We start from the raw sequence: 26,346 nt of genomic DNA, 5'->3' as shown, positions 1-26,346 counted from the left end.
GCGCCCCCTCCTTGGCCTCGCCCTGAACTCTGGCCCAACCACCCTGCCTGCACTTCCTTCACCCCCCGGGCTAGCTTTTCCTGCTCTTCCCCCAGCCCCTTCTCTGCCCTCTCTACTGTGAGCCCCATGTTTGACCACCTCATTACCTTGTATCTACCCCAGCGCTTAGAACAGTGCTCGGCAAACACCATCATCATTATTATTACTATTATTACTGGTCTCTAGCCTGCCCCTCCCAGGCTTCCTCTTCCTATTTTCTTGTAATGGCATTTATTAAGTGTTTAATAGATGTTAGTCACTCTACTAAGCGCTGGTGTCGATACAAGATAATCAGGTTGGAGACAGTCCCCATCCCATATGGGGGCTCACAGTCTCAGAGGAGCAGCATGGCCTAGTGGATAGAGCACGGGTCTGGGAGTCAGAAGGTCATGGGTTCTAACCCCGGCTCTGCCGCTTGTCTGCTGGGTGACCTTGGGCAAATCACTTCACTTCTCTGACCCTCAATTACCTCATCTGTAAAATGGGGATCGAGACTGTGAGCCCCATGTGGGGCAGGGACTGTGCCCAACCCCATTTACTAGTGTCTACCCCAGTGCTTAGTACAATGCCTGGCACATAGTAAGTGCTTAACAAATACCATAATAATTATTATTATTCTCGGGGCCTCGGTTACCTCATCTGTAAAATGGGGATGGGGATTAAGACTGTGAGCCCCACGTGGGACAACCTGATCACCTTGTATCCCTCCCAGCCCTTAGAACAGTCCTTTACACATAGTAAGTGCTTAACAAATGCCATCATTATTCTTATTATTCTTAATATTAGAAGTGGAGTGACTTGCCCAAAGCCATGCAGCTGCAGACAAGTGGCAGGCACAGGATTAGAACCCAGGTCCTTCTGCCTCCCAGGCCCGGGCTGTATCCATTAGGCCACCCTACTTGGGAGTCAGAGGTCATGGGTTCTACTCCCGGCTCCCCCACTTGTCAGCTGCGTGACTTCGGGCAATTCACTTTGCTTCTCTGGGCCTCGGTGACCTCATCTGTCAAATGGGGATGAAGACCGTGAGCCCCAAGTGGGACAAACTGATCACCTTGTGTCTACCCCTGCGCTTGGAACAGCGCACACAGCGAACGCTTAAGAAATGCCAACATTATCACGAAGTCCTCGGGCCGGAAGGGGAGGACATCGGCCTGCGGGAAAAGAGAGAGGGGCTCCGGGGGACGGACCCAGGGGCAGAGGGGGACGTTCTCCGTGAGGAGGGGGCCGGACGCCTGGGTTCCCCGGAGGGAAGGCGAGGCAGACTCCGGGTCCCTGAGGTTTGAGGGGGAGGGGAGAAGGGGCCGAGAGGGCCGTGCTGGAAGAAGAGGCTAAGATGGCCTCGCCGATGACAAGTTTCTCCCCCCCCCTTCTGGACCGTGAGCCCGTCGTTGGGCAGGGATCGTCCCTATCGGTGGCCGAACCGTCCTTTCCAAGCGCTCGGCAGACAGTAAGCGCTCAGTAAGCGCGCTGGAATGAACGAACGGAAGGCCGTTGGCCGGCCGAGTGGGAAGCAGAGAAGCAGCGTGGCTCCGTGGAAGGAGCCCGGGCTCGGGAGTCAGAGGTCATGGGTTCGAATCCCGGCTCCGCCACTTGTCAGCTGGGTGACCGTGGTTAAGTCACTTCACTTCTCTGGGCCTCAGATCCCTCGTCGGGAAAATGGGGATGAAGACCGTGAGCCTCACGAGGGACAACGTGATGACCCTGTATCTCCCCCAGGGCTTAGAACAGTGCTCGGCACACAGTAAGCGCTTAGCAAATACCAAGGTTATTATTATTATATTATGATTATTATTAAGGGGAGTCGTTTCCCGGGCCTCGGTCCCCCCCGGGTCGGCGCCGTCGAGGGGCGCAGGCCTCAGGGGCGAAGGAAAGGCGGGAAAGCGGAAGCAGCGTGGCTCAGTGGCAAGAGCCCGGGCTTGGGAGTCAGAGGTCATGGGTTCGAATCCCGGCTCTGTCACTTGCCATCTGTGTGACTGTGGGCGAGTCACTTCACTTCCCTGGGCCTCAGTTCCCTCATCTGTCAAATGGGGATGAAGACTGGGAGCCTCACGGGGGACAACCCGATGACCCTGGATCTCCCCCAGCGCTTCGAACAGTGCTCGGCACCTAGTAAGCGCTTAACCAACACCCACATTATTATTAAAGCGGGGAGAGGCGCGAGGCCCGGGCCCGCGCGCCCCCGACGGCTGATCGATGGATGGATGGATGGATTGATCGGCGGGCGGGCTGGCGGGGGCGGGGCCCGGGGAGGAGAGGAATGGAGCGGGCGGGGTCGGGGCCAGGCCCCGCCCCGCCCCCGATGCCCCCGCCCCCGAGCCCGGGCCCCCGCCCCCGAGCCCGGGCCCCCGCCCCCGAGCCCGGGCCCGGCCCGCTTGGGGAGCGGGGTGGCCGGCCGAGCAGGGCGTCGCGGCTGCCGCGCTCCTCCGCCCGCCGTGCGCTGCGCCCTGCGCCCTGCGCTCCGCACCGGGCCGTCCCGTCCCGTCCCGTCCCGTCCCGTCCCGTCCCGTCCCGTCCTGCCCCGTCCCGCCCCGTCCCGTCCCGCCCCGTCCCGGCCGGAGCCATGGCCGGCGCCCGCCCCGGGGTCCACGCGCTGCAGCTGGAGCCGCCCAGCGTCCCCGACCTCCTGCGGCGGGGCAGCAAGTTCATCAAGTGGGACGAGGTGAGCGAGCGCAACCTCTCCCCTCCCCCCGCCCTGCACCCCCACTTCCCCCGTCCCCCTTTTCCCAGGTCTCTTTTCCCCTCTGCCCGGGGCCAACCGGCCCTCCCCCGACTCCGGCTTTCGCCTCCCCGCCGCCCCCCGGCCTCCCCATTCCCCCGATGCCCCTTCCCACCCCCGGGGGCCTCTTTCTCCCCCGGTCTGGGCCTCCTCGCCCCCCGCGCCGCCCCGGGCCCTCATCGCACGCGGTTTCCCCTAAGGACGGTGAGACTTTGTTCCGCTCAGAGCCTCCCCCTTCGAGGGACTTCGCCCCCCACTCCTCTAGGAGAAGACTTTGCCCCCCGATAAATCTTTCGTGTTCACTTCTCCCCCCCCCTTCCTCTGGGCCCCTCCGCGGGGGCCACCCGCACGTGCCACTCCCCTCACCCCTTCTCCTGCCCCCCCAAACGATGCCCTGGCCCTTAAGACTCTCCCCCCAACTCTCCCATCGCCCCGGCCGACAGCCCCGACTTCACATCCTCTCTCTGGCTTCTGCTGCCTCAGTGTCTCCTCCGTCACCCTCCTTGCCCCTCCGCGGTTCCCCCTTTCGCCCCCCCCCCCCCACCACGAGGGCTCTCTCCGCTCCCCAGTTCTTCCTCTCCGCTCCCCCAATCCTTCACCGTCTCCGCCACCGTCCCTTCCTTTCCCGGTCCCCGTCGCCCCACCTCTACCCACGTCCCCCCGAGACTTCCCCGGCTCAGGATCCACGTCCCTCCGCTCCCCGCCTCTCCTCCACCTCCCCTGCCTCTGCTCCCCGTCTCCCCCGCATCCCTGTTACGGTTCCCGTCCTCTCCCCTCCCTTCCCCGAGTAGATCCCGGAGCGGAGTCGGGCCTGAGGCCTGGCACGCTCCTTTCTCCTTTCCGGCAGGGTGGGGCAGGGGGAGTTTGTTCGAGTTTGGAGGGGAAGAGAGGACTGGGGGGTGTGGCCAAGGGCAGCAGGTGTGGTAGGGCGGATCGTGGGTGTGAGGGTCGGGGGGCCGCCGGGGGACCCCTGCTCCCGTCCCGGTACCAGCCTGGCCCCGGTCGGGAAAGTTAGAAAAGTTTCTCCTTTTCCTTATGCCGTGATAAACCCAAATAAGGAAGTAGGAGCCCGGGAGAAGACGGTCTGGGGGCCAGCGACGGGATTGGGGTAGCCGGGGCTTTGGGTGTCAGGAGCAGCAAGGGGGGGAGGGGAGGCCGAGGAAAGAACAAGGGAGGGGGGGTGGGAGCCGGGGAAAATGGGGTGGGTGGGGTGGAGGCAGACCTGAGGAGTGGCGAGATCCCGTCCCTATTCTAGGAGATCTCCCTTCTTGATTAGGAGCTGGCAGGATCTGTGGTGGGAAGGGAGAGGTGGAAAGCAGGAAGAGGGTGGGGGTGGGAGGAAACGAGAGAGTGAGGGAGAATTTGGAGAGGGGAAATATAAATAAGAGGTGAAAGTGTAAAGGAGGAAGAAAACACTTCTCCTCCTTTGATCCTCTCTTCCTCCCCTCCCTCCCCGGGCCATCTCTGGAGATGCTCATGGGATTTGCTGATCCCCTTCCGCCCCCCCGCCCGGGTCCACGGAACCCCTCCCCATCAGGGGAACGAGGGGAGAGCCGCTCATCCTTTCCTCCAGGAGAGAGGAGGGTGTGTGAGAGAGTCAGAATGCCGGCAGGTTTGCTGGGCGAGGGGGGAAAGTGAGGGGGAGGTTTGGAGAGGCCCTGGCGGGGTGGGTGGGGAGTGCGAGGAAAGAGGGATAGAGAGGTCTGTGAGGGCGGGGTCGACCGGAGCCCAGGAGAAGCGTCTGTGGCGCCAGTAACCAAGGGACCCCCCCCCCCCCCCGCCCCGGTCAGACAATTCCCACTTTGCCGGATGAGTCCTGTTAGTCCCGGGGATCTGGGAAACCAGCCCACCCGAGAGTCAATCCACACCTCTAAATCGGAGCCAAACTGCCCAGCCGCCCGGGGTCCTTCAGCCGAAGGGGGCTGGTCCCAGGCCTTGGCGGCTTGGGCCTGAACCCGCCGTGGGTAGAGGAGTGAGGGGAAGGGTCCCCGCAGGCAGGGGGCGAAGACAATCAATCAGTCATTGGTATTTGTTGAGCGCTTACTCTGTGCCAGAGCACTGTATTAAGGGCTTGGGAGAGAACAGTACAACAGCGTTAGCAGACACTGTTCCCTGCCCACGGTGAGCTTCCAGTCTAAAGAGAAGAGCGGTGAGGTGTGGGAGTAGGGGACCCGACTGTGAGTTCTCCCTCTGCACCTACCCCGACCTTTGCCCCCGTGACCTGCGCCCCCTTGGCAGGCCCAGGGAGCCAAAGGTGCGGTCTGAATCCCCCGGCTTCTGCCCCCTCCCTCATCTCGTGCCCCGCCTGTACCCTCCAGGAGGCCTCCAGTCGCAATCTGGTGACCCTGCGTGTCGACCCCAATGGCTTCTTCCTCTACTGGACTGGGCCCAATATGGTAGGAGCGTGTGACGATTCACACCCGGGGGGGGGGGTGTAACAGGATGGAAATTCCCTCGTTGGGGGCCCTTCTCCCTCTCCCCATTCCCCCTCAGGGTACCCCAGGCCCCGATTCTTTTCTCCTGACCCCTGCCGCCCTTGGGAGAGGGGCCTCTTAAACCAGCTGACCTTTCCCATGACCTAGGCCCCAAGCCCGGCTGGACAGGAAATCTCCCCCTCACTCCCCCCACCCCCCCACCACACACACACACACACACACACACATACACAGGTCCTCCCCCCAACCTCAGTGACCTTGGGTCCCTCCCACCTCCTGAGGCAGGAAACGCTCCCCAGCCAGGGGAGGTCCTGGTCCTCAGGATGGTCCTCGGTGCCCCTGCCCCCGGGGCTGCGTTCATCCCCTGGCCCCGTGCCCATCCCCTCCCGCTCCCCAGGCCGGTCTCCGCCCCTCTCCCCCTTCTCTCCCTCCCCTTGGATTTGCCTGTGGTTTGGCAGCTGTTTTGCCTGTGACCGGAGAGCCCGCTATCCTCTGCTCGGAAACAGCAGCTTGAGGATCCTGAAGTTCCCTCCTCCCCGGGGACCCCCCACTATGTCCCGACCCTGCCCCCTTCCCCTAACCAGTCACCTGTGCACAAACACCCCGTTTCCCCCTAGGAAGTGGATACCCTGGACATCAGTTCCATCAGGGACACTCGATTTGGCCGCTATGCCCGGTTGCCCAAGGTGAGCTTCTAGAGAAGGGGCATGGTAAGCACCCCCCACGTCCACCCCTCGCTCCTCCCCCAGCCGCCGATCCTCCCCGGCCAGCAGCCGCAGGGCTGCCGTTTTCAGAGCTGGTCTAAACAGAGGCAGAAGGCCTGGCCCCAGGGGAAGGCCCGCCGGGAGAGAGGGAGGCCAGCGACATCGAGGGGGACGTACTGGATCTGGCCTTTGTTGGGGAGAGCTGACCTCCTGCACGGGGAGGGTGAGGAACCCCTTGACCTTCTGACCTCCCCTTCCCCCCCAGGATCCAAAGATCCGGGAGGTGCTGGGTTTCGGGACCCCCGAAACCCGACCGGAAGAGAAGCTGGTGACTGTGGTCTCTGGCCCGGATCCGGTCAACACGACCTTCCTCAACTTCATGGCCGTGCAGGACGATGTTGCCAAGGTGGGGCTGGGAGAGATTGGAGGGTAGGAGGCTGGGCTGGAGGGCAGGGGGCAGGGAAGGAGGGGGCCGGGCTGGGAAAGCTGATAGGGAGGGAGGAAGGGGCCGAGCTGGTAGGAAGGACAGGCCGGGTTTGGAACCCCTTCCGATGTGCCCTCAGCCCCCTGCCTGCCCCTTCTCTCCCATCTCTGGGGGTTTGAAGTACGGGGGTCGCGGGGCTGCTGCATGGATGCGAGGTGTAACCATGCCTGTGTGGAACAGACTCCTCCTGGCATCCCAGAAGACCAGCTGCTCTTATGAGGCAGGGCGGCCCACCAGCTCGAGCTTGGGCTGGGCTTGGGGGGCTGCCGGTCTTAGGGGGCGGTATCACCTTAGAGCAGGTCTGGTTGGGGCAGGATGGGGTTTTCCAACCCCAGTGGGGCTCTGAGCGAGGCCAGAGTTGGGAGGGAAGGAGAGGGTGTGGGGGGGTGAAAAAAAGAGGGAGAAAAAGGTGGAGGAAGGGAGGACGGGAGAGAGGAGGTGGTTTGGGATGGGGGTGGGGGTAGCCGAGAGATCAGGGAGGCAGCAGAACCCGAGGCTTCTGATAAGAGACCCCCGCCCCAGAGGGGAGTGGAGGGGAGAAAGCCTACTGGGCAGTGAGGGGGTGAAGGGTGCTGTGGCCAGGGTCTTCTCCAGTCTACTTTATAATTATTATTACTATTACTCCCTCTATCTCCCCCTACTTTTGCTCCTCAGGTCTGGGCGGATGGGCTCTTCCAACTGGCCATGAACATCTTGGCGCAAAACGCCTCCCGCAACACCTTCCTGCGCAAAGCGTGAGGCGGCGGCTCGGTGGAGGCGGGAGGGACGGGGCGGGAAGGGCCCGGAGAGGCGGCCTAAGGGAGGAAAGGCCAGGGGGCCAGCGCGACCCAGAGGAAATCCCACAGGCAGCCTAGGGCCGGGCCATTAGTCACCCGCCGCTGGCCGGCTGGTGGAGCTCGGTTGAGGCCTGTGTGGGGAGGGCCTCCCCTGCCCCCCACGTCCACCACCACCAGAAGGGTTGGGGAGGCCCCGGGGAGGGGAGGTAACCCCAGGCCACAGAGACAGCACAGGACAGCGATTTTCTCTGCGGGGCCTCAGCCCTGGGTGTGGTGAGTGGAGCCGGGAGAGGGGGTCCCCATTTGGAAAGGTCAGAGCCGCTCTGACGTCTCTTTACCTCTTTCTGTCCGTGCCTGCCAGGTACACCAAGCTGAAGCTTCAGGTGAATCAGGACGGGCGGATCCCGGTCAAAAAGTGAGAAGCCCCTGGGGACGTCGGCTGGGAGGCGGAGAGCCGGGAGAATTTGGGAAGGGGGTAGCCGGCCGGATGGGAACGCAGATGGGATGAGGCAGTCTCTCTTGCCCCACAAGTGCTCTGAGGTTTGCCCTACTGACCGATGATCCCTCACCCGCTAGCCCTTGACCTTCGCTCCAGCTTTCGATTCCTATGGTCCCTCTCTGACCTCGGCTTTCTCCCCCTGCCCAGTATCCTGAAGATGTTCTCCGCTGACAAGAAGCGAGTCGAGACGGCGCTGGAGTCCTGTGGTCTCAACTGTAACCGGGTATGTGGAGAGAGGTGTTTGGGGGTACAGGGGACCTGCCCGGGTCTGCCCTCCAACCGTTCCCGTCCCCTAAGCCCTGGCTCTCCCCTGCCCCGATTCCCCTGAGGCTTCACCCCCGTGGCTTCACCTCGGGCCTTCCGCCACCCAACCCCACAGAGCGAGTCAATCCGGCCGGACGAGTTTCCTCTGGAGATCTTCGAGCGATTCCTTAACAAGCTGTGTCTGCGGCCCGACATAGACAAGATCCTCCTGGAGATGTGAGCTGCGGGGAGCGGGTCCGGGAGGGCGGGCCCAGGTTCAAGGGGTGTCTGGAGGCCGAGGTGGGGTCGAGGAGCACCCCCACGTCACCCCGGCCCCTGGCCGTGAGTGAGCATACTCGAGGGAGGAGGAGGAGGAGAAGGTGAGGGTTAAGTCTTTGGAGTTGGAGGGAGCCCTTTGGGAGGGGTTAAAGTTCTTTGCTGGGCACCCTGCCCGTAATCATTAATCAATCAGTGGTATTTACTGAATGTTCACAGAACACTGCACTGAAGGCTTGGGAGAGACATGATCCCTGCCCTCAAGTAGCTTACAGTCTAGTGGGGTGATAGTGCTGGTATTTATTAAGTGCGTACTATGTACTAAATACTAGAAAAGATATAGGACCATCAGATCAGACGCAGTTTCCATAGCACCCGGGGCTAACGGTTTAAGAGGGAGGGGTACAGATATTTTATCCCGATTTTACAAATGAGGAAACTGAGCCTGATGAAAGAGCAGGCAAGTGGCGGATCTGGGATTAGAACCCAGATCTCCGGACTCCCAGGCCCATGACTTTGCCCACAAGGCCATATTACACTCATCGACTCACTGAGGGCTGGGAATGTGTCTGCTAACTCTGTTTTATTTTCCCAAATGCGCAGTAAAGTGCTCTGCACGCAGTAAGAGCTCAGTCAGTTCCATTGATTGAGCCGTGATATTTATTGAGGAGCCCCTACGAAGCACTGAGAGAAGCACTTGGAAGAGTACAGCAGACCAAGGCCCACAGCCACCACCCTCCAAGGGTTTACGGTCTAACGGGGTGGACCGACGGAAAGACAGAAGTGACTTACAGATGACGGCGGGAGGGGGGACGAAGTCGTAGCAGGAAAGCGAGGACGTAGCTTGGCCCCCGGACAAATAAAAACTGACCTCGGCCCGTCCCCGGCGAGGGGCGGAAGGCAGATTGAGTGCCCCAGGGTGGAGCCGGGCGGCCGCAGCCAGCGTGGCTGGAGTTGAGCAGCCTCCCTCTCCCTCAGAGGGGCCAAGGGGAAGCCGTACCTGACCCTGGAGCAGCTGCTGGACTTCATCAACCAGAAGCAGAGGGATCCGCGTCTCAACGAAGTCCTGTATCCGCCACTACGCCCCGCTCAGGCCCGTCTGCTCATCGAGAAGTACGAGCCCAACCGCCAGTTCCTGGAGCGCGGTGAGGCTCCCTGGGGTCCTGGGCCGGGGGTCCTGGGCCGGGGGCCCTGGGGAACTGTGCCCCGGGACTGGGCTCCTTCCTTCCCCCCGCCCCCGGCCGGGGAGGGAAGCCCGGGGGAGCGGGAGGGCTTCCCGGAGATGGGGGTGGGGAGCGGCGCGTGGGAGTGGGACAGCGCCTCAATCAATCGTATTTATTGAGCGCTTACTACAGGCAGGGCGCTCTACTAAATGCTTGGTAGAGTACAGTGTAACAGATTTGGGAGACACGTTCCCTGCCCGTCACGAGCTTACAGTCTAGAGGGGGAGACGGGCAAAAATATAAACAAATAAATTACGGCTATGAACGTAAGTGCTGTGGGGCTGAGAGGGAGGGTGAAAAAAGGGAGCCAATCCAAGTGTAAGGGCGACGCGGAAGGGAATGGGAGAAGAGGAAATGAGGACTTAGGGAAGGCATCTGGCCGTTGACCCCCAAAAGGGTCAGCTGGCAGCTAGTGGCCTTTCTGGCCCCGAGCCGGAAAGAGGGAGCCTTGGGCTCGGGAGGAAGGTGCGGTGCCCCGATTCGAGGGGAAGGACGAGTTTGAGGAACCTGGGATTCGAGGGGTTGCGGGTTCTCCTGTGTTGGGGGTGACCCTCCCTCCCAACCCTAGACCAGATGTCCATGGAGGGCTTCAGCCGCTACCTGGGGGGAGAGGAGAACAGCATCGTGCCGCCCGAGGCCCTGGACCTGAGTGACGACATGACCCAGCCACTGAGCTCCTACTTCATTAACTCCTCCCACAACACCTACCTCACGGGTCAGTTCCGCTCCCATCCCCCCTCCACTCCCAGCCTCTCCCCCCACCAGCCCCACCCCGGGCCTCAACTCCTCCTCCCTTGGCGGCTTGGGAGAAGGGGAGAGGAGTTCAGCGCTTTGACCTTTGACTCCTGGCCAGAGGGCCCAGGGGAGATCTCCTTGGATTTCCAGCGCTGTGACCGGTGGTGTTTCTGCGTCACCCTCCTTTTCGCTGGCCTCCCTTCCCTCTCTCCGCCTCTGCGGTGAGCAGGGTTGCAGGCCCCCTTTCCCGGGCCCGTCCCGGGGGTTCGGCAGACCGGACGGAGGGGTGGCGGGCCCTGTGAATCCTGACCCTTAACCTTCCTCCCGCCTCCCGGTTGGTGGAGCGGCAGACCGTCGGAGCGTGAACCCTAGCGGCCGGAGCCTTCCGCCCGCTGACCTGGGCCCTCGCTCCTCTTCCTCTTGCCGCCGCCCGAACGTGCCCGGCCAGCGGGGCAGCTGGCGGGGGCCTCGTCGGTGGAGATGTACCGGCAGGTGCTGCTGTGGGGCTGCCGCTGCGTGGAGCTGGACGTGTGGAAGGGCCGCCCGCCCGAGGAGGAGCCCTTCATCACCCACGGCTTCACCATGACCACCGAGGTGCCCCTGCGCGACGTGCTGGAGGCCATCGCCGAGACGGCCTTCAAGACCTCCCCCTTCCCCGTCATCCTGTCCTTCGAGAACCACGTCGACTCGTGAGTCTCGGCCCCTCCCTCCCCGCTGACCCTCACCTTTCTCCCGGTCCTCCCCGTCCGACCCGGTCCTCTCTGGGCTCTCGGACTTCACCTTTCCCCTTCTGGGGCCCGACCTCTGTCCTCAGGCTGCTCCGAGTTCCACGGTGCCCCAGTTGAGTTGCGCTCGTGTCACCCATCTTATCCAGAGTCCCCCTGGCTCCCGGCTCACCCCGGCGGGTGGAACCGATCGAGGGCCAGAAATCGGAGGCCTGGCACTACGCAGCCTGGCCCGGCCCGCCCTGGCACCGGCTATGGCAGCAGCACCACAGCCTCCTGTCTGAGGAGGAGGCATGGCAACCGCGGGGGGAGTAAGGGACAGCCGAGCCCAGCCCGAGGAGGCGTGGCAGCTTTCCCCAGCCCGTGTGGGGCTCTAGGTGTTGGCAGAGCCCTCGTGATGGGGCGGGCATCAGCCCTGGCCTCTGAGACCTGCCTGCCCCCGTCGTGCCCAAGTGGAAAGTAAAGCCGGATTTCTAAGTGGAGATCCAGGGGCTCCCGACCAACAGCCGGATTTCCCGGGCAGGGCCGACCGCGTTCCGGCTAGCGATTGGGCCGCCCGAGGCCCTGGTCCTGAGTGAGGATGCAACCCGCCCCTTGAGCCCCTGCCGGGTTCATTCGGTCAATCAATAAATGGTATTCTTTGAGCGCTTTTTGCTTACGGGGCACTGTACTAAGTGCCTGGGTGAGTCCGGAACAGTAGAGAGTTGGTAGACACGTTCCCTGCCCACAACGAGCTCCTAGTCTAGAGACAGTGGAGAAATCTACACTCCTTCCCCAGCAGGAATTCTGGGCCTGGCCAGCCGGGGAGGCAGACACTGAAGCCCAAGGTCTCGGGGGACAGAAAAAGGAAAAAGGTGTGCTTGGGCAGCACGGACCGGCCCCCCACCGCCCCAACCTCCAACTCTACCCGTGTGTCGCCAACCCTCCAACTCCTCTCCGTCCTGGAGCCGAATCCCTCCCTGTCCCGGGTCACTCCCGGCACTGATCGCGGCCTCTTCCCTTCTCCCTGGATCTAGGGCGAAACAGCAGGCCAAGATGGCCGAGTACTGTCGCAGCATCTTTGGAGATGCCCTGCTCATCGACCCACTGGATAAATACCCGGTGAGAGGCCCCTGGGTGTAGGGATCTCTGGGGTCACAGGGACTGTTGGGGAGACCCCGTGGTGGGGATTGAGGTTGAGGTCAGGGAACCTGGGTTCTAATCCCGGCTCCGCCGCGGAATGATAGTAATAATAACAGTGGTATATGTTAAACACTTCCTATGTGCCAAGCACTGTACTAAGCGCCGGGGGTAGATAAAAGATAAACAGATCCTATGCGGGGCTCACGGTCTAGGAGGAAACACAGGTATTGAATCCTCATTTTACAGTTGAGGGAACTGAGGCACAAGAAGTTCATTCAATAGTATTTATTGAGCACTTACTATGTGCAGAGCACTGTTCTAAGCGCTTGGAATGTACAATTGGGCAACAGATAGAGACAATCCCTGCCCAATGACGGGCTCACAGTCTAATCGGGAAAGTGACTCGCCTAAGGTCAAACAGCAGGCAGGTGGCGGAGCTGAGATTAGAACACACGTCCTCTGACACCCAGGCCCACGCTTTTTCCACTAGGCCACTCTGCTTCTCTAAGCGACTTGCCTTCTGGGTAGCGTTGGGCAAGTCACTTCGCTTCTCTGTGCCTCCGTTTCCTCATCTCTAAAATGAGGATTCAGTCCCCATTTTCCTGCCCCTTAGACTCTGAATCTGGGTGGGACAGGTTCTGTGAGTGACTGATCTGAATATAGTGCATCTACCCCAGTGCTCTGCATGGTGCTTGGCACTTAATTCAGCAATTGATTCCTACAATTATTATTTGGGTTGCCCTTTTCACCCAGTTAAAAAATACTGCAGGCTGGCAGTGCAAACACACGCAGCTTGGGTTGGAAGGGCCTTAGAAACTGCTTAAAAAAATGTCAGTAAGCTCTCAGCCTAAAGAGTCCCTCGTGGAGCTTTGCTTTACTGAGGGAGGATGATAATAATAATAATAATAAAGATGATATTTGTTAAGCGCTTACTATGTCCCAAGGACTGTTCTAAGTGCTGGGGGAGATATAAGGTCATCTGGTTGTCTCAGGTGGGGCTCACAGTCTTCATTCCCATTTGACAGATGAGGTCAGTGCGGCACAGAGAAATTAAGTGACTTGCCTAAAGTCACCCAGCTGAGGAGGTCATCTCACTTCCTTGTCAGCGGCAGACAGTTCTTGCGGCTCTCTAAAGGCAGACGTCATTCAGTCTGCTAAGTCCCCAGAGTCTCCACCTTGGGTCCATCAGCTCTCTCTTCCTCTGTCCGTCAGTCTGTCCTTCCTTTCAGAGATGTCAAAACTGTGGGGGGCGTCAGGCCAGGGACTCCTAAGCCCCTCGGGCCATCGTCAGAGAGCCCGTGGCCGTGCCTGGGCCGGGGGCTCCGGGCGGCCCTGACCCTCTCCCACCCACCCCGTGTCCCCCCCAGCTGGCGGCCGGCGTGCCCTTGCCCAGCCCCCAGGACCTGCTGGGCCGGATCCTGGTGAAGAACAAGAAGCGACACCAGCCGACCCTGGGCTGTGTCGAGGGCTCAGTGCGCAAGCGGCCACTGGAGCAGAGCAACTCGGCCCTGAGCGAGACCTCGCTGGCCACCGAGCCCCCCTCTCCGCAGTTGGGTACGACTCCCTGGCCTCCAGTAACCTCCGACCCTTCCTGGCCCGGCCCCGTTTACGCTGATCCCTGACTAAGCCCTCCTCTCCTCTTCTCCCTCTCCCTTCCACGTCGCCCTGACTTGCTCCCTTTCTTCATCCCCCCTCCCGGCCCCACGGCACTTACGTCCGTATCTGTCATTTATTTATTTACATTAATGTCGGTCTCCCTTTCTAGACTGTAAGCTCGTCGTGGCCAGGGAGTGTGTCAGTTTATTGTTATACAGGCTTCTCCCAAGCAGTTAGTGTAGTGTGCTTTGCACAGAGTAAGCACTCAGTAAATACGACTGAATGATTGAATGCTCCCCCATGAACCACTCGACCTCCAAGCCTCAGGCCGGGCTCCGCCCCAACGGCAGTGTACCCCAACCCCACAGCTGGAACGTCTCCTCTTCCCCTCCCCCCTCCACACAGCGAGAGGGTCCCCCTAACCTCCTCTTCCTCCCCCAGGGAGCCCCAGCCCCGAGAGCTGCCCCTCTCTGAGCAACGGGGAGGAGCGGTCAGCAGAGAAATTGAGGCGCAGCCTGGAGTCCCGAAAATCGATTGGTTAGAGGCGGAAACCCGGGCTGGGGGGGCGGGGGGCGGGTGAGGGCCAAGAAGAGGATCGGGTGCCCAGCCTGCTTTCTCTCACCAGACCGAGAGGTGGAGAGCGATGATGAGGAAGAGGAGGAGCAGGTGGATCCCAAGAAAACCACCACAGATGAGGTCAGGCCCGGGAAGGGGTTGGGGGGTAGAGGGGCCGGGGGCGCCGCCGGGGTTGGGGTCACCGAAGAGGAGCCCTGACCCCCGAGAGTCACCCTGGAGTTGGGTGGGGGCGTCCCAGGGTACAGCCAGCAGCGAGGTGAACGCCACAGAGGAGATGTCGACGCTCGTCAACTACATCGAACCCGTCAAGTTCAAGTCCTTTGAAGCGGCTCGGAGTGAGTCTGGGTGGGAGGGAGCGGGATATATGCTCGAGGAGGGGGCCGGTCGCCTTGGCGGGTTGGGGGCTCCGGGACACGGAAGAGGGGGCTTCCTGAGCGTGGGATCGGTGTCAGGACCGGGGCGTGGAGCCAGAGGGTGGCGGGAGGGAGAGCGGAGGGTGTTTTCCCCAGCCCTGCCCCGACTCTAACACTGGTCCGCCCACCCACCTGTCCAGAGCGGAACAAGTGCTACGAGATGTCGTCCTTTGTGGAGACCAAAGCCCTGGAGCAGCTCACTAAAAGCCCCATGGAGTTCGTGGAGTATCCACCCAGAAGAGTGGCTGGGGTCTCTGGCCCCTGGGGGAGGGTCCCGGAGGGAGGATCTGGGCCGGCTGCGTAGGTCTGCCCGCTCAGCGTGGGCTCCCTGGGGAGGGAGGGAGGATGAGGGCCGAGGGGCGGTCGGCGCGTCTGGTAGTGGGGGGTCAAGGGGAGGGTGAGGGGCCCCGAGGGAGGGCTGAGGGGTAGCCGGACTCTCTGGGGTCCGGTCCCGGGAGGTCCTCGCGGAAGTGCTGCTCTGGGCCTTGACCGCCATCCCGTCAGATACAACAAGCAGCAGCTCAGCCGCATTTACCCCAAGGGCACGCGGGTGGACTCCTCCAACTACATGCCCCAGGTCTTCTGGAACGCCGGCTGCCAGCTCGTCGCCCTCAACTTCCAGACCCTCGGTGAGGCGGCTCATAACCCCCTCTCCCTGACCCCGACGCGGTCTTCTCGTGCCCGCCCGGACCCGTTGCCCTCTGACCCCTCGCCCCCCGCCCCCTCGCCCCAGACCTGCCGATGCAGCTGAACGCGGGGGTGTTTGAGTACAACGGTCGCAGCGGCTACCTCCTGAAGCCCGAGTTCATGCGGCGCCAGGACAAGTCCTTCGACCCCTTCACGGACGGCATCGTGGACGGGATCGTGGCCAATGCCGTCAGGGTCAAGGTGGGGCGGTGGGCTGGGGAGTGGGGCTGGGGGCCGGAGTAATAATAAAAATAATGATTACGATACTTGATCAGCGCTTACTATGTGGCAGGAACGGTTCTAAGCGTAGGGGTACGTAAAAGTTAATCGGGTTGGACGCGGTCCCTGTCCCACACGGGGCTCTCACTCTTAATCCCCATTTTACCGGTGAGGTCACTGAGGCCCAAGGGAGTGAAGCGACTTGCCTAAGGTCGCACGGCAGACACGTGGCAGAACCGGGATTAGAACCCAGCTCCTTCTGCCTCCCAGTCCCGCGGCCTATCCACTGAGCCACGCTGCTTCCCGGCTTCCCGGAGTAGGCGTTACTGACGTTGATCGAGCCCTCGGAGGAGCCTAGGGTGACCGGTTACCGGGATCCCAGCTCCGCGATGGGCCCAGCCAGCTGGGCAGGGTGGGGGCAGACTGGTGCTCTGCACAAAGTAAGCGCTCAATAAATATGATCGGATGAATGAACGATCCCACTCCTCCCTGCCTCCCCGCCAGGTGATCTCGGGCCAGTTCCTGTCAGACCGACGGGTGGGCATCTACGTGGAGGTGGATCTTTTCGGCCTCCCCGGGGACACGCGCCGCAAATACCGCACGAAGCCCTCGCAGGGGAACTCCTTCAACCCCGTCTGGGACGAGGAACCCTTCGACTTCCCCAAGGTGGGCTCGCCGGACCCGGGCCACCCCCGCGCCTCTCCGACCGCTCGCGTCTAACCCGGGTCGGCTGTGAGCCCCCCCCCCCCGCCTCTGACTCTTCTCTCCCGGGCCCTGCAGGTAGTGCTGCCCACCCTGGCGTCGCTTCGCATCGCGGCCTTCGAGGAGGGGGGCAAGTTCGTGGGGCACCGGATCCTGCCCGTCTCTGCCATCCGCTCAGGTGGGACCCCCTAGGCACCTGCCCCCCGGAGTCCTCTCCGAATCCCGAGGGTTGGGGGAGGTGAGCCCGTGGCGGGCGGGGCCCAGCGGACTGCCCAGGGGGCACAGGGCAGAGATTTGTCCGGTTTTCTGCCGCCCCGTCCCCTGCTGGGTCCTGGGTGTGGTGGTGGCTGGCCAGGGGCTGTCCCCAGGATAGAGCACCATCGGTGGGTCTCCAAGGGAGGGTGGCGATGACTGGGAGGGGAGTCAGGCGGGAGAAGTGGGGAGGGGGGTTTCCCTCTTACTGTCTCTGGGGTCAGCTGTGGCAGGACTGGCCAGGCTGCTTGTGGAGAAGGAGGAGGAGGAGGGGGACCTCCTTTACCCTTGCAACCCAACCTCTCCATGATCCCTGCCCTGCCCTCCCCCCTGCAGGATATCACTACATCTGTCTACGCAACGAGGCCAACCAGCCCCTGTGCCTACCGGCCCTGCTCATCTACACAGAGGCCTCCGACTATATTCCCGATGACCACCAAGGTGAGAGGGCTAGAGTTACGGCGGGTGGGTGTGTACGTGTGTGCCTCTGCCACTAACTTCTTCCCTCGACTCCCCCTGCGGCCCCAACACCTTCCGCCCCAGACTACGCGGAGGCCCTCATCAACCCCATTAAACACGTGAGCCTGATGGACCAACGATCAAAACAGCTGGCGGCGCTGATTGGGGAGAGCGAGGTAAAGGAGGGCTTGGGGGTGGGGCGCTGGGGTCGGAGGTGATTCGGGGGGTGGGGGGAGAGAGGGACAGCGAGGAAATAGAGCCGGCATCCTTTCATGGGGTGATTCACCAAATTCAAGGAACCGGGGTGTCAGTCTCCGATCACACTCGGTCTAATCTGTTTTTGTGGTGTTTGTGAAGCGCTGACTATGCGCCAGGTACTGTGCTAAACGCTGGGGTAGCTACAAGCTAATGAGATTGGGCCCAATCCATGTCCCACGTGGAGCGTGCCGTCTTAATCCCCATTTTGCAGATGAGGTGACTGAGGCATAGAGCGGTTAAGTGACCGGCCCGAGGTCACGTGACAGGTGGCGGATCCGGGATGAGAAATCAAGTCCTCCGACTCCCGGGACTGTGCTCTTTCCACTAGACCACAGTGCTTCCCGGTAATATGGTTACATTGACTTTTCCTCAGCGCAAAGAAAGCGCTTCAGAAATACACTATTATTATCACACACTACTTCTAGTATTCCCGTTGCTGTTATACGTCAGTTTCAGGCAAAAAAAGCGGGAAAGCTGGAGGGCTGTCATAATAATTGTGGTATTTTTTCAGCACCTATGTGCCAGGCACTGTACTAAGCGCCGGGGTAGATACGAGATAACCGGGTCGGACACAGTCCCCGTCCCACATAGGGTTCACAGCCTTAATTCCTACTTTACAGCTGAGGTAACTGAGGCAGAGAAGTTAAGTCAGTCCGTCAGTCGATTGTATTTATTGAGAGCTTACCGAACGCAGAGCACAGTACTAAGCCCTTGAGAGACTACAATATAGCAGATGCCCTCTGTGCCCGCAACGAGCTTCAACTCTAGAGGGGGAAACGGACATTAATATAAATAAAATAATAATAATAGAGGTATGGAAAAGTACAGAAGTGCTTTGGGGCTGGGAGGGAGGGATGGATAAAGGGAGCGAGTCAGGGTGACGCAGAAGGGAGTGGGAGAAAAAGAAAAGAGGGCTTAGTCAGGGAAGACCTTTCGGAGGGGATGTGCTTTGAAGATGGAGAGAGTAATTGTGTATTTGATATGACGGGGAGGGGTGTTCCGGGCCAGAGGCAGAACGTGGGCGACTCGCCCAAGGTCACCCGTCAGACGAGCGGCAGAGCTGGGATTAGAACCCAGGTCCTCCGACTCCCAAGCCCGGGCTCTTGCCATTAGGTCATGCTGTCGTGTGACCTAGAGATTGTACCTCAGTCAGAGATACTTAGAATGTCACTTCATAATTATTGTATTCATTAAGCACTTAGTCTGTGCCAAGCATTCTGTTCAATGCTGGAGTAGCTGCAGAATAATCAGATCCTCTAGCACAGTCCCAGTCCCACGTGGGACTCCCAAGCTGAGAGGTGGAGAGGGGGATTGTCTCATCCCCATTGTACAGAGGAGGAAACCGAGTCTGAGAACCCAACTGAGCAGAGGCAGATCCGGTACTTGACCCGAGTCTTCTGACTCCAAGCCCCGTGCTCTTTCCGCTAGGCCACACGGTCTCCCGTTCGGTCAGTGCTCAATGTTTCCCCGGGAAGAGGCCAAATTCCCAGGAGAAATTGGAAAAGTTCTTGAGTTCTTAGGGCACCGAGAAGTCCGCTATCCCCTCATCGTCCCCGAACCCACGCGAGGAAGGGAGAGGCCCGGGTAATTCCGCCCCTTCTGCGCTGAGAAGGAGAGCCGGGATGGGAGGTTGGCATTCTCCGCCCCTTGACCTCCAGACCTCGCTGCAGTTAGAGGCCAGGGGAAGTTGGGTGGTCCTTGTGGTCAGTGAGTCGAGGATCGTGGAGGTGCCTGCCCCTCTCTTACCCTTTCCTCCCCTCCCCCGCCCTCCCAGGCTGACTCAGAGATGCCCCAGGAGCCACCTCCGCGGCAGCTGGGCCCCTCGCTGTCAGCTAGTCCTTCCTGCAAACCAACGGAGTCCTCTTCTCGCTGCCCTCACCCCGCCACCTCATCTTCCACCAGCCCTTCCATCAGCAGCCCAGGTACTGAGTATTGGGGAGCGGAGGCGGGGGAACGGGGGAACGCGGCTCCCGGGGTCCGGCCATCCGGCCATCCGGCCTGGGGCCGGGGTCGGTGGTCTGTCCCGGGGCGTGTCCTCTTGGGGACACGCCGTTGAGGCCTCTGGCTGGCTCTGTCCCGGGCCTCCCCCGACCCGTTTCCTCCTCCTCCCCCAGGCCAGCGAGATGACCTCATCGCCAGCGTCTTGGGAGGTAAAGGGGGTCGGGGATGCAGCGGGCCACAGTTGGGCAGAAAGCACAGAGGGGAGAGGTTGGGGAATGCCCGGGGGGTGGGCGGCAGGGCGGAGAAGCAGCACGGTGTAGTGGATAGAGCTCGGGCCTGGGAGTCGAAAGGTCAAGGGTTCTAATCCCGCCTTCGCCACCTCTCTGCTCTGTGACCTTGGGCAAGTCACTTCACTTCTCCGGGCCTCCGTTTCCTCGTCTGTTAAATGGGGGTCGAGACCGTGAGCCCCACGGGGGCAGGGACTCTGTCCAATTCCATTTGCCGGGATCCGCCCCAGCGCTTAGTACAGTGCCTCTCACTTAGTAAGCGCTTAGCAAACACCATCGTGATTATTATTAGACTCTAAGCTCGTTGCGGGCAGGGCATGCGTCTCTTCATTGTTCTCTTGTACTCTCCCAAGCGCTTCATACGTGCTCCGCACACAGCATGCGCTCAGTAAATACGATTGAATGAACGAAGGAAGGAGTGGAGGGGCGTGGTCTCCCCGTCTCGAGGGGCTCCGGGTGGAGGGTCCGGCCTGCCCCGGCCACGGGACTGAGGGTTGGACCGGCCGGGCCCGCGGCCCCGCTTCCAGACGTGTCCCCGACGCCGCTGGGGGAGCTGCGGGGCCACAAGGCCCTGGTGAAGCTGCAGGGCCGGCAGGAGCGCGACCGGCGGGAGCTGCGACGGAAGCAGCAGAGGAAAGCGGCCACGTTGACGCGCAGGATGCTGGCTCAGCTGCAACAGCAACGCGACGAGCTCTCGCGGCGAACCTCTCAGTCCCAGCGCGGCGGGCGGGACCCCCGGTGAGTGCCCGAGGGCAGGCCACCCTAAGGGGACGGGGGGCTACGGGCCCACGGCGTCCTTCGGGCTAACGGAGGGGTCGCAGGGCGGCGGCAAGGACCCCGGGGTTCCCGGGATGGGGGATCCGGGCCGCTTTTGCCTCGGCGCCTCGGGTCAGGCACGCCGGGGGCCGGAGAGCCTGAGGATTGAGGAAGGGACGTTTGTCGGGGGCGGGCTGAAGGCCCTGGGTGTGTTGGGTCAGGGGCCGTCGGAGTCCGAAGGGATGGGGAAGGGTTGTGCGGAGGCGGGCGTTCCCCCGGGGGGGGGGGGATCCCCGGGTGCTCCGGGCCCGGGAGAGGTTGGCTCGGACTCGAGGGTGCGTCCGGCTCCCCAGGGCCTCGGAGGAGGAAGAGTGGAGGAAGTACCGGCAGCTGCAGAAGAAGCAGTTTCAGAGTCTCCTGGAGCTCAGAGAGGCCCAGGTGGAGGCAGAGGCGGGTCGGAGGCAAGAACACCTGAGACAGGTGAATGAGAAGCCCGGGGCGGGCGGGGAGTCACCTGAGAAGGCAGCGGCTCTCCGGGGAGAGAGGGGCGCATCCCGAGAGGAGCACGCTCAGATCTGGGCCTTGACGTGAGGGCGACCCCGAGTCACCAGCGTGGAAGCGCCGTTCGGAACCTCGGGTCACCTCCGGCCCCGTGTCCCCCGTGTCCCCCACCCCCAGACTCAGCAGCGACTCCGGGAGACCGTTCTGGAAGCTCACGCCTCTCAGCTGAAGAAGCTCAAGGAGACGAGTGAGAGGTCAGTGCCGGGGGAGGGCTGGAGAGGGCAGGGTGGAAAGGGCAGAGAAGCAGCGGGGCCCAGGGGGAAGAGGGCGGGCCCGGGAGTCAGGGAACCTGGGTTCCGAGGCCATTCCCGCCCTTTGCCCGCTGGGTGACCGCGTTCGAGTTCCTTCCTTTATTCAGTCGTGTTTTTTAAGCGCTTACTGTGTGCAAAGCACTGTACTAAGCGCCTGGGGGAGTACAATATAACAGCAGACAGAAATATTCCCTGCCCCTGATGAGCTCACGGTCTGGGGGGGGGGGGGGGAGTCGCTTCACTGGGCCTCAGTTTCCTCATGGGGGATTCAGTACCGGTGCTCGTCGGTCATCCTACAGAAGCAGCGTGGCTCAGTGGAAAGAGCCCGGGCTTGGGAGTCAGAGGTCATAGGTTCGAATCCCAGCTCTGCCACTTGTCAGCTGTGACTGTGGGCAAGTCACTGCACTTCTCTGTGCCTCAGTTACCCCATCTATAAAATGGGGATTAAGACGGCGAGCCCCTCGTGGGACAACCCGATCCCCTTGTATCTACCTCAGCACTTAGAACAGTGCTCTGCACATAGCGCTTAACAAACACCAATGTTATCGTCGTCAATGGCATTTACTGAGCGCTTAACTGTGTGCAGGGCGCTAGGGAGAGTACGATACAACAGAGTCGGTAGACGTGTTCCCTGCCCACAGTGAGCTTACAGTCCAGAGGGGGAGAAAGACGTTAATATAAAGAGATGACATATCATTTATAAATATGTTCTCCCTCCTACCTAGACCGGTGGGTCCCATGCGGGACAGGGACCCTGTCCGACTCTGTGATCTTGTATCTATTGCGGCGCTTGGCACGAAATAGTCGGTTAAGTGATTATTCTTATCAGGAGAGATTTGGGGCTCCCCACGCCCTAAAAGGAGGTGGAGGTGGCACCGGGTCGGTGGGCGGGTGGGAGACGGGGTCTCGCCTCAGCTCCTCCGTGGCCACGGCCCCCTAGGGAGAAGAAGGAGCTGCAGAAGATTCTAGAACGGAAAAGGCACAACAGCATCTCCGAGGCCAAGACGCGGGAGAAGAGCCGGAAGGAGGTGTAAGAGGCTGGGAACCGGGCCCCGGGACGGAGGTGCGAGGGTGGGGGAGGCGGAGAGGGGGGTACATTTGGGGGGAAAGGGGCCGGGGGGAGCGGGGCGGACAGCCGGGGGAGCCTGGGAGTGGGGGCGGATTCCTGGTGTGAGCTGATTCCCGGGTCCCTCCCACCGCCTCCGCCTCCAGGGAGCTGACGGAGATTAACCGGAGACACATCACCGAGTCGGTCAACTCCATCCGCAGGGTGAGAACCCTGCCCGTCCCTCTCCCCTCCCCTCCTCGGTCCCTCCCCTTCACCCCCAGCCTGGCCTGACCGGTCAGTCGACCAGTGGCATCTCTTGAGCACTTACACCTCGCTACTCTCCTACTCTAACCCGGCCCGCGCACTTCACTCCTCTAATGCCAACCTTCTCCCTGTCCCTCCGTCTCGTCTGTCTGGCCGCCGACCTCTCGCCCACGTCCGGCCCCTGGCCTGGAACGCCCTCGTATCCGACAGACGGTGACTCTTCCCCCATCAGAGCCGTATCGAGGGCCCCTCTCCTCCGAGAGGCCTTCCCTGACTAAGCCTCCCTCTCCCTTCCTCCTACTCCCTTCGGCGTCGCCGTGACTCGCTCCCTTTATTTATCCCCCCCCGGCCCCGCCCCGCAGCACTCTGATGTCCGGATCTGACATTTCTATTAATGTCTGTCTCCCTGGCTAGACTGTAAGCTCGTTGGCGGCGGGGGATGTGTCTGTCTGTTGTTATATTAAACTCTCCCAAGCACTCGGGGTGCTCTGCACACGGTAAGCGCTCAGTAAATACAATTGACCGACTGCCTTGGGCAAGGCAGTGTACTAAGCACTTGGGGGAGCGCCGAAAGGGAGGAGACACAATCCCCCGTGAGCCCCTTATTGGGCAGGGATCGTCTCTGTTGCCGAACTATACATTCCAAGTGCTCGGTACGGTGCCTTGCACAAGATAGTCAGTCACTTGTACTTACTGAGCGCTTACTGTGTCTGCACATAGTAGGTGCTCAATAAATACGATCGAATGAATGACTGAATGAAACCCCGATTCAAGGAGCTGAGTATCTAGCTGAAGAGACGGATATTGAACCAGGCCACCTCCTTCCTGACCCTGTTAGGGACCGATACTAATTGAGAATTGTAATAAGCTCTTACTATGTGCCGAGCACGGGGTGGGGTTCGAGAAGCAGCGTGGCTCAGTGGAAGGAGCCCGGGCTTGGGTGTCATAGGTCATGGGTTCGAATCCCGACTCTGACACTTGCCAGCTGTGTGACTGTGGGCGAGTCGCTTCACTTCTCCGTGCCTCAGTGACCTCGTCTGTAAAATGGGGATTAACCGTGAGCCCCACGTGGGACCACCTGATTCCCCTGTGTCTCCCCCAGCGCTTAGAACAGTGCTCTGCACATAGTAAGTGCTTAAGAAATACCAACATTATTATTACAAGCAAATCGGGTTGGACACAGTCCCCGTCCCACGTGGGGCTCCCCATTTTACAGACGAGGAGACCGAGGCACAGAGAAGTAAAGTGACTCGCTCCAGGTCACACAGCAGACTCGTGGTAGATCGGGCCATCCCCTGCCCCCCTAGGGACAGCTCCATCCCTCTAGGTGACCCCCCTCCCGTCCGCCTCCCTCCCCACTCTTGGTTGAGACCGTCCCCCCCGCAGCTGGAAGAGGCACAGAAGCAACGCCTGGAGCGTCTCGTGGCCGGGCAGCAGCAGGTGGTCCAGCAGGTGGACGAGGAGGAGATAAAGGTGAGAGGGCGGGGGCGGAGGCGAGGCGGCCGGGCCGGGAAGGGGAGGCGGAGGGAGCCGGAGGCCGGCGCGGAGGCCCGGGGCCGTCCCGCCGGCTGACGGGGCCCTCTCCGCCGTAGCTGCTGGCCCAGCTAGCCCAGGAGTGCCGGGAGCAGAGGGCCCGGCTGCCCCAGGAGATCCGCCAGAGCCTGCGGGACGGGCTGCAGGGCGCCGAGGAGGAGCAGGGCCCGGCCGCCGGGCACGCGGCGGGGGGCGCGGGGCACGCCCCGGCCAGCGGCGCCAGCAACGGGCACGCCCCGGGGAGCGGCGGCGGCCCCCCGCCTGGGCTCGGCCCCGAGAGCCACGAGGAGAACACCCAGCTCTGAGCCCGGCCCCGGGCTCGGGGAACCGGGCCGACCGGGCCCCGGCGGGGCCCCGGCCCGAAACGGGAGAGAGCGGGCGCCCGAGACACTAAACTCTCTTTTTAAAACTTTTTATTATTTTGGGGGGGTTTAAATTTTTTATTTTTTTAAATTCGGGCCCAAGGGCCTCTCCTCTTCCCTCTCCCGTCTGTCGTACCCTCCTCCCCACCGTGGAGCTGCCCCTCCAAACGGGCCCCCCGCGCCGGCCTGGGGAGGGCGGGCGTCGGTTTCCGATCGATCGGCGCGCATCCCCGAGCGGGGTCGTCCCTCCCCCGCCACCCGCTTTACATTTCTCTCAGACCCTAACCGGCCTCCCCCGGGGTCCGCCGGCCCCTCGTCCGACGAGCCGCGGCCCTGGGAGGAAGGGGCTCCCGAAGGCGGGGAGAGCGGGCCCTGGGGTGTCGTGATCGTCCTTGTCCTTTGGGGTTTTTATATCAATAAAAGTGGATTCCAGGGCCCGGGCTGCGACCTGTGACTGGGGAGAGAAGGTGGGGCGGGCCGGGGGTGCCAGGGAGAGCCGGGGGACACCCCCCCCCCCCCCCCCCCGCCACCCTCAGCCGCCCCTACGGCCGCGGGAAACGGGGGCCGGGGGGTGGTTGAGGCGGAGCCGCACCTCCGCCCGCCTCTCCGGGCGGCACCTCCGGGACCGCAGGCGTTGGCACGACCCCGGCGGGGAATGTTCCTGTTTTTCCCCGCTCTGGGAAGGAGGGGAGGATGGAAACCCGCCAACTAAACAAACGACCGGCTCCCCGAACCCAAACAGTTTGGATAATGGAAAAGCAAGCCGCGCACAATTGGCCATCTGCTGGCTCCAGATAAACCCTGTTAAGTTCGGTTATTTGAATTAACCTCAATCTTCTGCTCCCCCTCCCCGACCTCCGCTGCTCCGGCTCCTCCTCCCCGAGCTTCCCTTCCTGGCCTCCCCGACCCGTCGGCCGCCGGCCGGGCGGCCGCGTGTTGAGAAACGCCGTGGCCTGGCGGGTGGCGCGGGGGCCTGGGGCGCGGAGGGTCCGGCTTCTAATCCCGGCCCCACCGCCCGTCTGCCGCGGGACCTCGGGCCGCTCCCTTTCGCTGCCCTGCGCCTCGCTTCCCTCGTCTCGAAAATGGGGATTGAGACGGCGGGCCCCGGGTGGGACGGGGACCGGGTCCGGCCCCATCAACCTGCCTCCGCCCCAGCGCTCGGTACGGTGCGCGGCACGTAGGAAGCGCTTCACGGATACCGTGATTATTATTATTAACTCGTATCTAATTCGGTGCTCGATACGTAGTAAGCGCTTAGCAGATACCACGATTTTTTAAATCGTTCTTAACGTGACCGTGTCCTCCCCCAACCCAAGAACGTGTCTACCGCTTTTGTCGTGTTGTACTTCTCCCAGAGAAGCAGCGCGGCTCGGTGGAAAGAGCCCGGGTTTGGGAGTCGGAGGTCGCGGGTTCTGATCCCGGCTCCGCCGCTTGTCAGCTGTGTGACCTCGGGCGAGTCGCTTCACTTCTCCGGGCCTCAGTTCCCTCATCTGGAAAATGGGGATGAAGACTGGGAGCCCCACGTGGGACAACCCGATCACCTTGTATCTCCCCCGGCGCTTAGAAGGGTGCTTGGCCCATAATAAGCGCTTAACAAATACCGACATCGTTATTATTAAAATGGGGATGAAGACTGTGAACCTTACGTGGGACAACCCGATCACCTTGTATCCTCCCAGCGCTTAGGACATAGCGCTTAACAAATACCATCATCATCATTCCAAGCGGTTAGTACGGTGCTCTATCCCCAGCGCTCAATAAATGCCGTTGATTAATTGATTTTCATTTTTAATGATATTCAAGCGCTTACTAGGGACCAGGGGCGTTAGAGGCTCGGGCCGGGAGTTGGAGGGGGTGGGTGGGGTGGCGCTCCGTGGACCCCCGTTATGGGGACGGCAGCCGGGACCCATCCCGCCGCTGGCCCCGGGACCCAGGTGTTGGCCCAGCTCCCCCGCGTTTCTGTGTGGCTCAGTGGCAAGAGCCCGGGCTTGGGAGTCAGAGGTCATGGGTTCTAATCCCAGCTCTACTTGTCAGCTGGGTGACTTTGGACAAGTCACTTCACTGCGCCTCAGTGACCTCATCTAGAAAATGGGGATGAAAGAGTGTGGGCCTCATGTGGGTCCAACCTGATGATCCTGTATCCACCCCAGTGCTCAGCACATAGTAAGCGCTTAAATACCAACATTGTTATTATGATTACGTTG

The 26,346-nt window shown here is 61.6% G+C and overlaps 1 protein-coding gene across 1 annotated transcript; it reads left to right on the top strand.

Moving 5' to 3' along the window:
- Positions 1-2,593: 2,593 nt before the first annotated feature.
- On the top strand, positions 2,594-24,577 carry PLCB3 (phospholipase C beta 3). The gene is made up of 32 exons (XM_029060653.2): positions 2,594-2,698; positions 5,074-5,151; positions 5,808-5,876; positions 6,160-6,300; positions 7,033-7,112; positions 7,516-7,569; positions 7,801-7,876; positions 8,033-8,133; positions 9,151-9,317; positions 9,964-10,110; positions 10,579-10,819; positions 11,872-11,956; positions 13,345-13,531; positions 14,015-14,110; positions 14,199-14,269; positions 14,388-14,484; positions 14,703-14,787; positions 15,067-15,191; positions 15,296-15,450; positions 15,973-16,134; positions 16,249-16,348; positions 16,759-16,863; positions 16,966-17,057; positions 18,914-19,061; positions 19,254-19,289; positions 19,895-20,105; positions 20,477-20,603; positions 20,802-20,878; positions 21,876-21,965; positions 22,148-22,205; positions 23,634-23,720; positions 23,840-24,577. The coding sequence occupies exons 1-32, from the start codon at positions 2,600-2,602 to the stop codon at positions 24,083-24,085; spliced, it is 3,693 nt and encodes a 1,230-aa protein (XP_028916486.1). The 5' UTR covers positions 2,594-2,599; the 3' UTR covers positions 24,086-24,577.
- Positions 24,578-26,346: the final 1,769 nt, after the last annotated feature.

The sequence above is a fragment of the Ornithorhynchus anatinus genome, chromosome 3, assembly GCF_004115215.2.
Source record: "Ornithorhynchus anatinus isolate Pmale09 chromosome 3, mOrnAna1.pri.v4, whole genome shotgun sequence".
In the NCBI taxonomy this organism is placed as follows: domain Eukaryota; kingdom Metazoa; phylum Chordata; class Mammalia; order Monotremata; family Ornithorhynchidae; genus Ornithorhynchus; species Ornithorhynchus anatinus.
The sequence above is the reverse complement of the archived record's forward strand: the minus strand, read 5'-3'. Positions and strand labels throughout refer to the sequence as shown.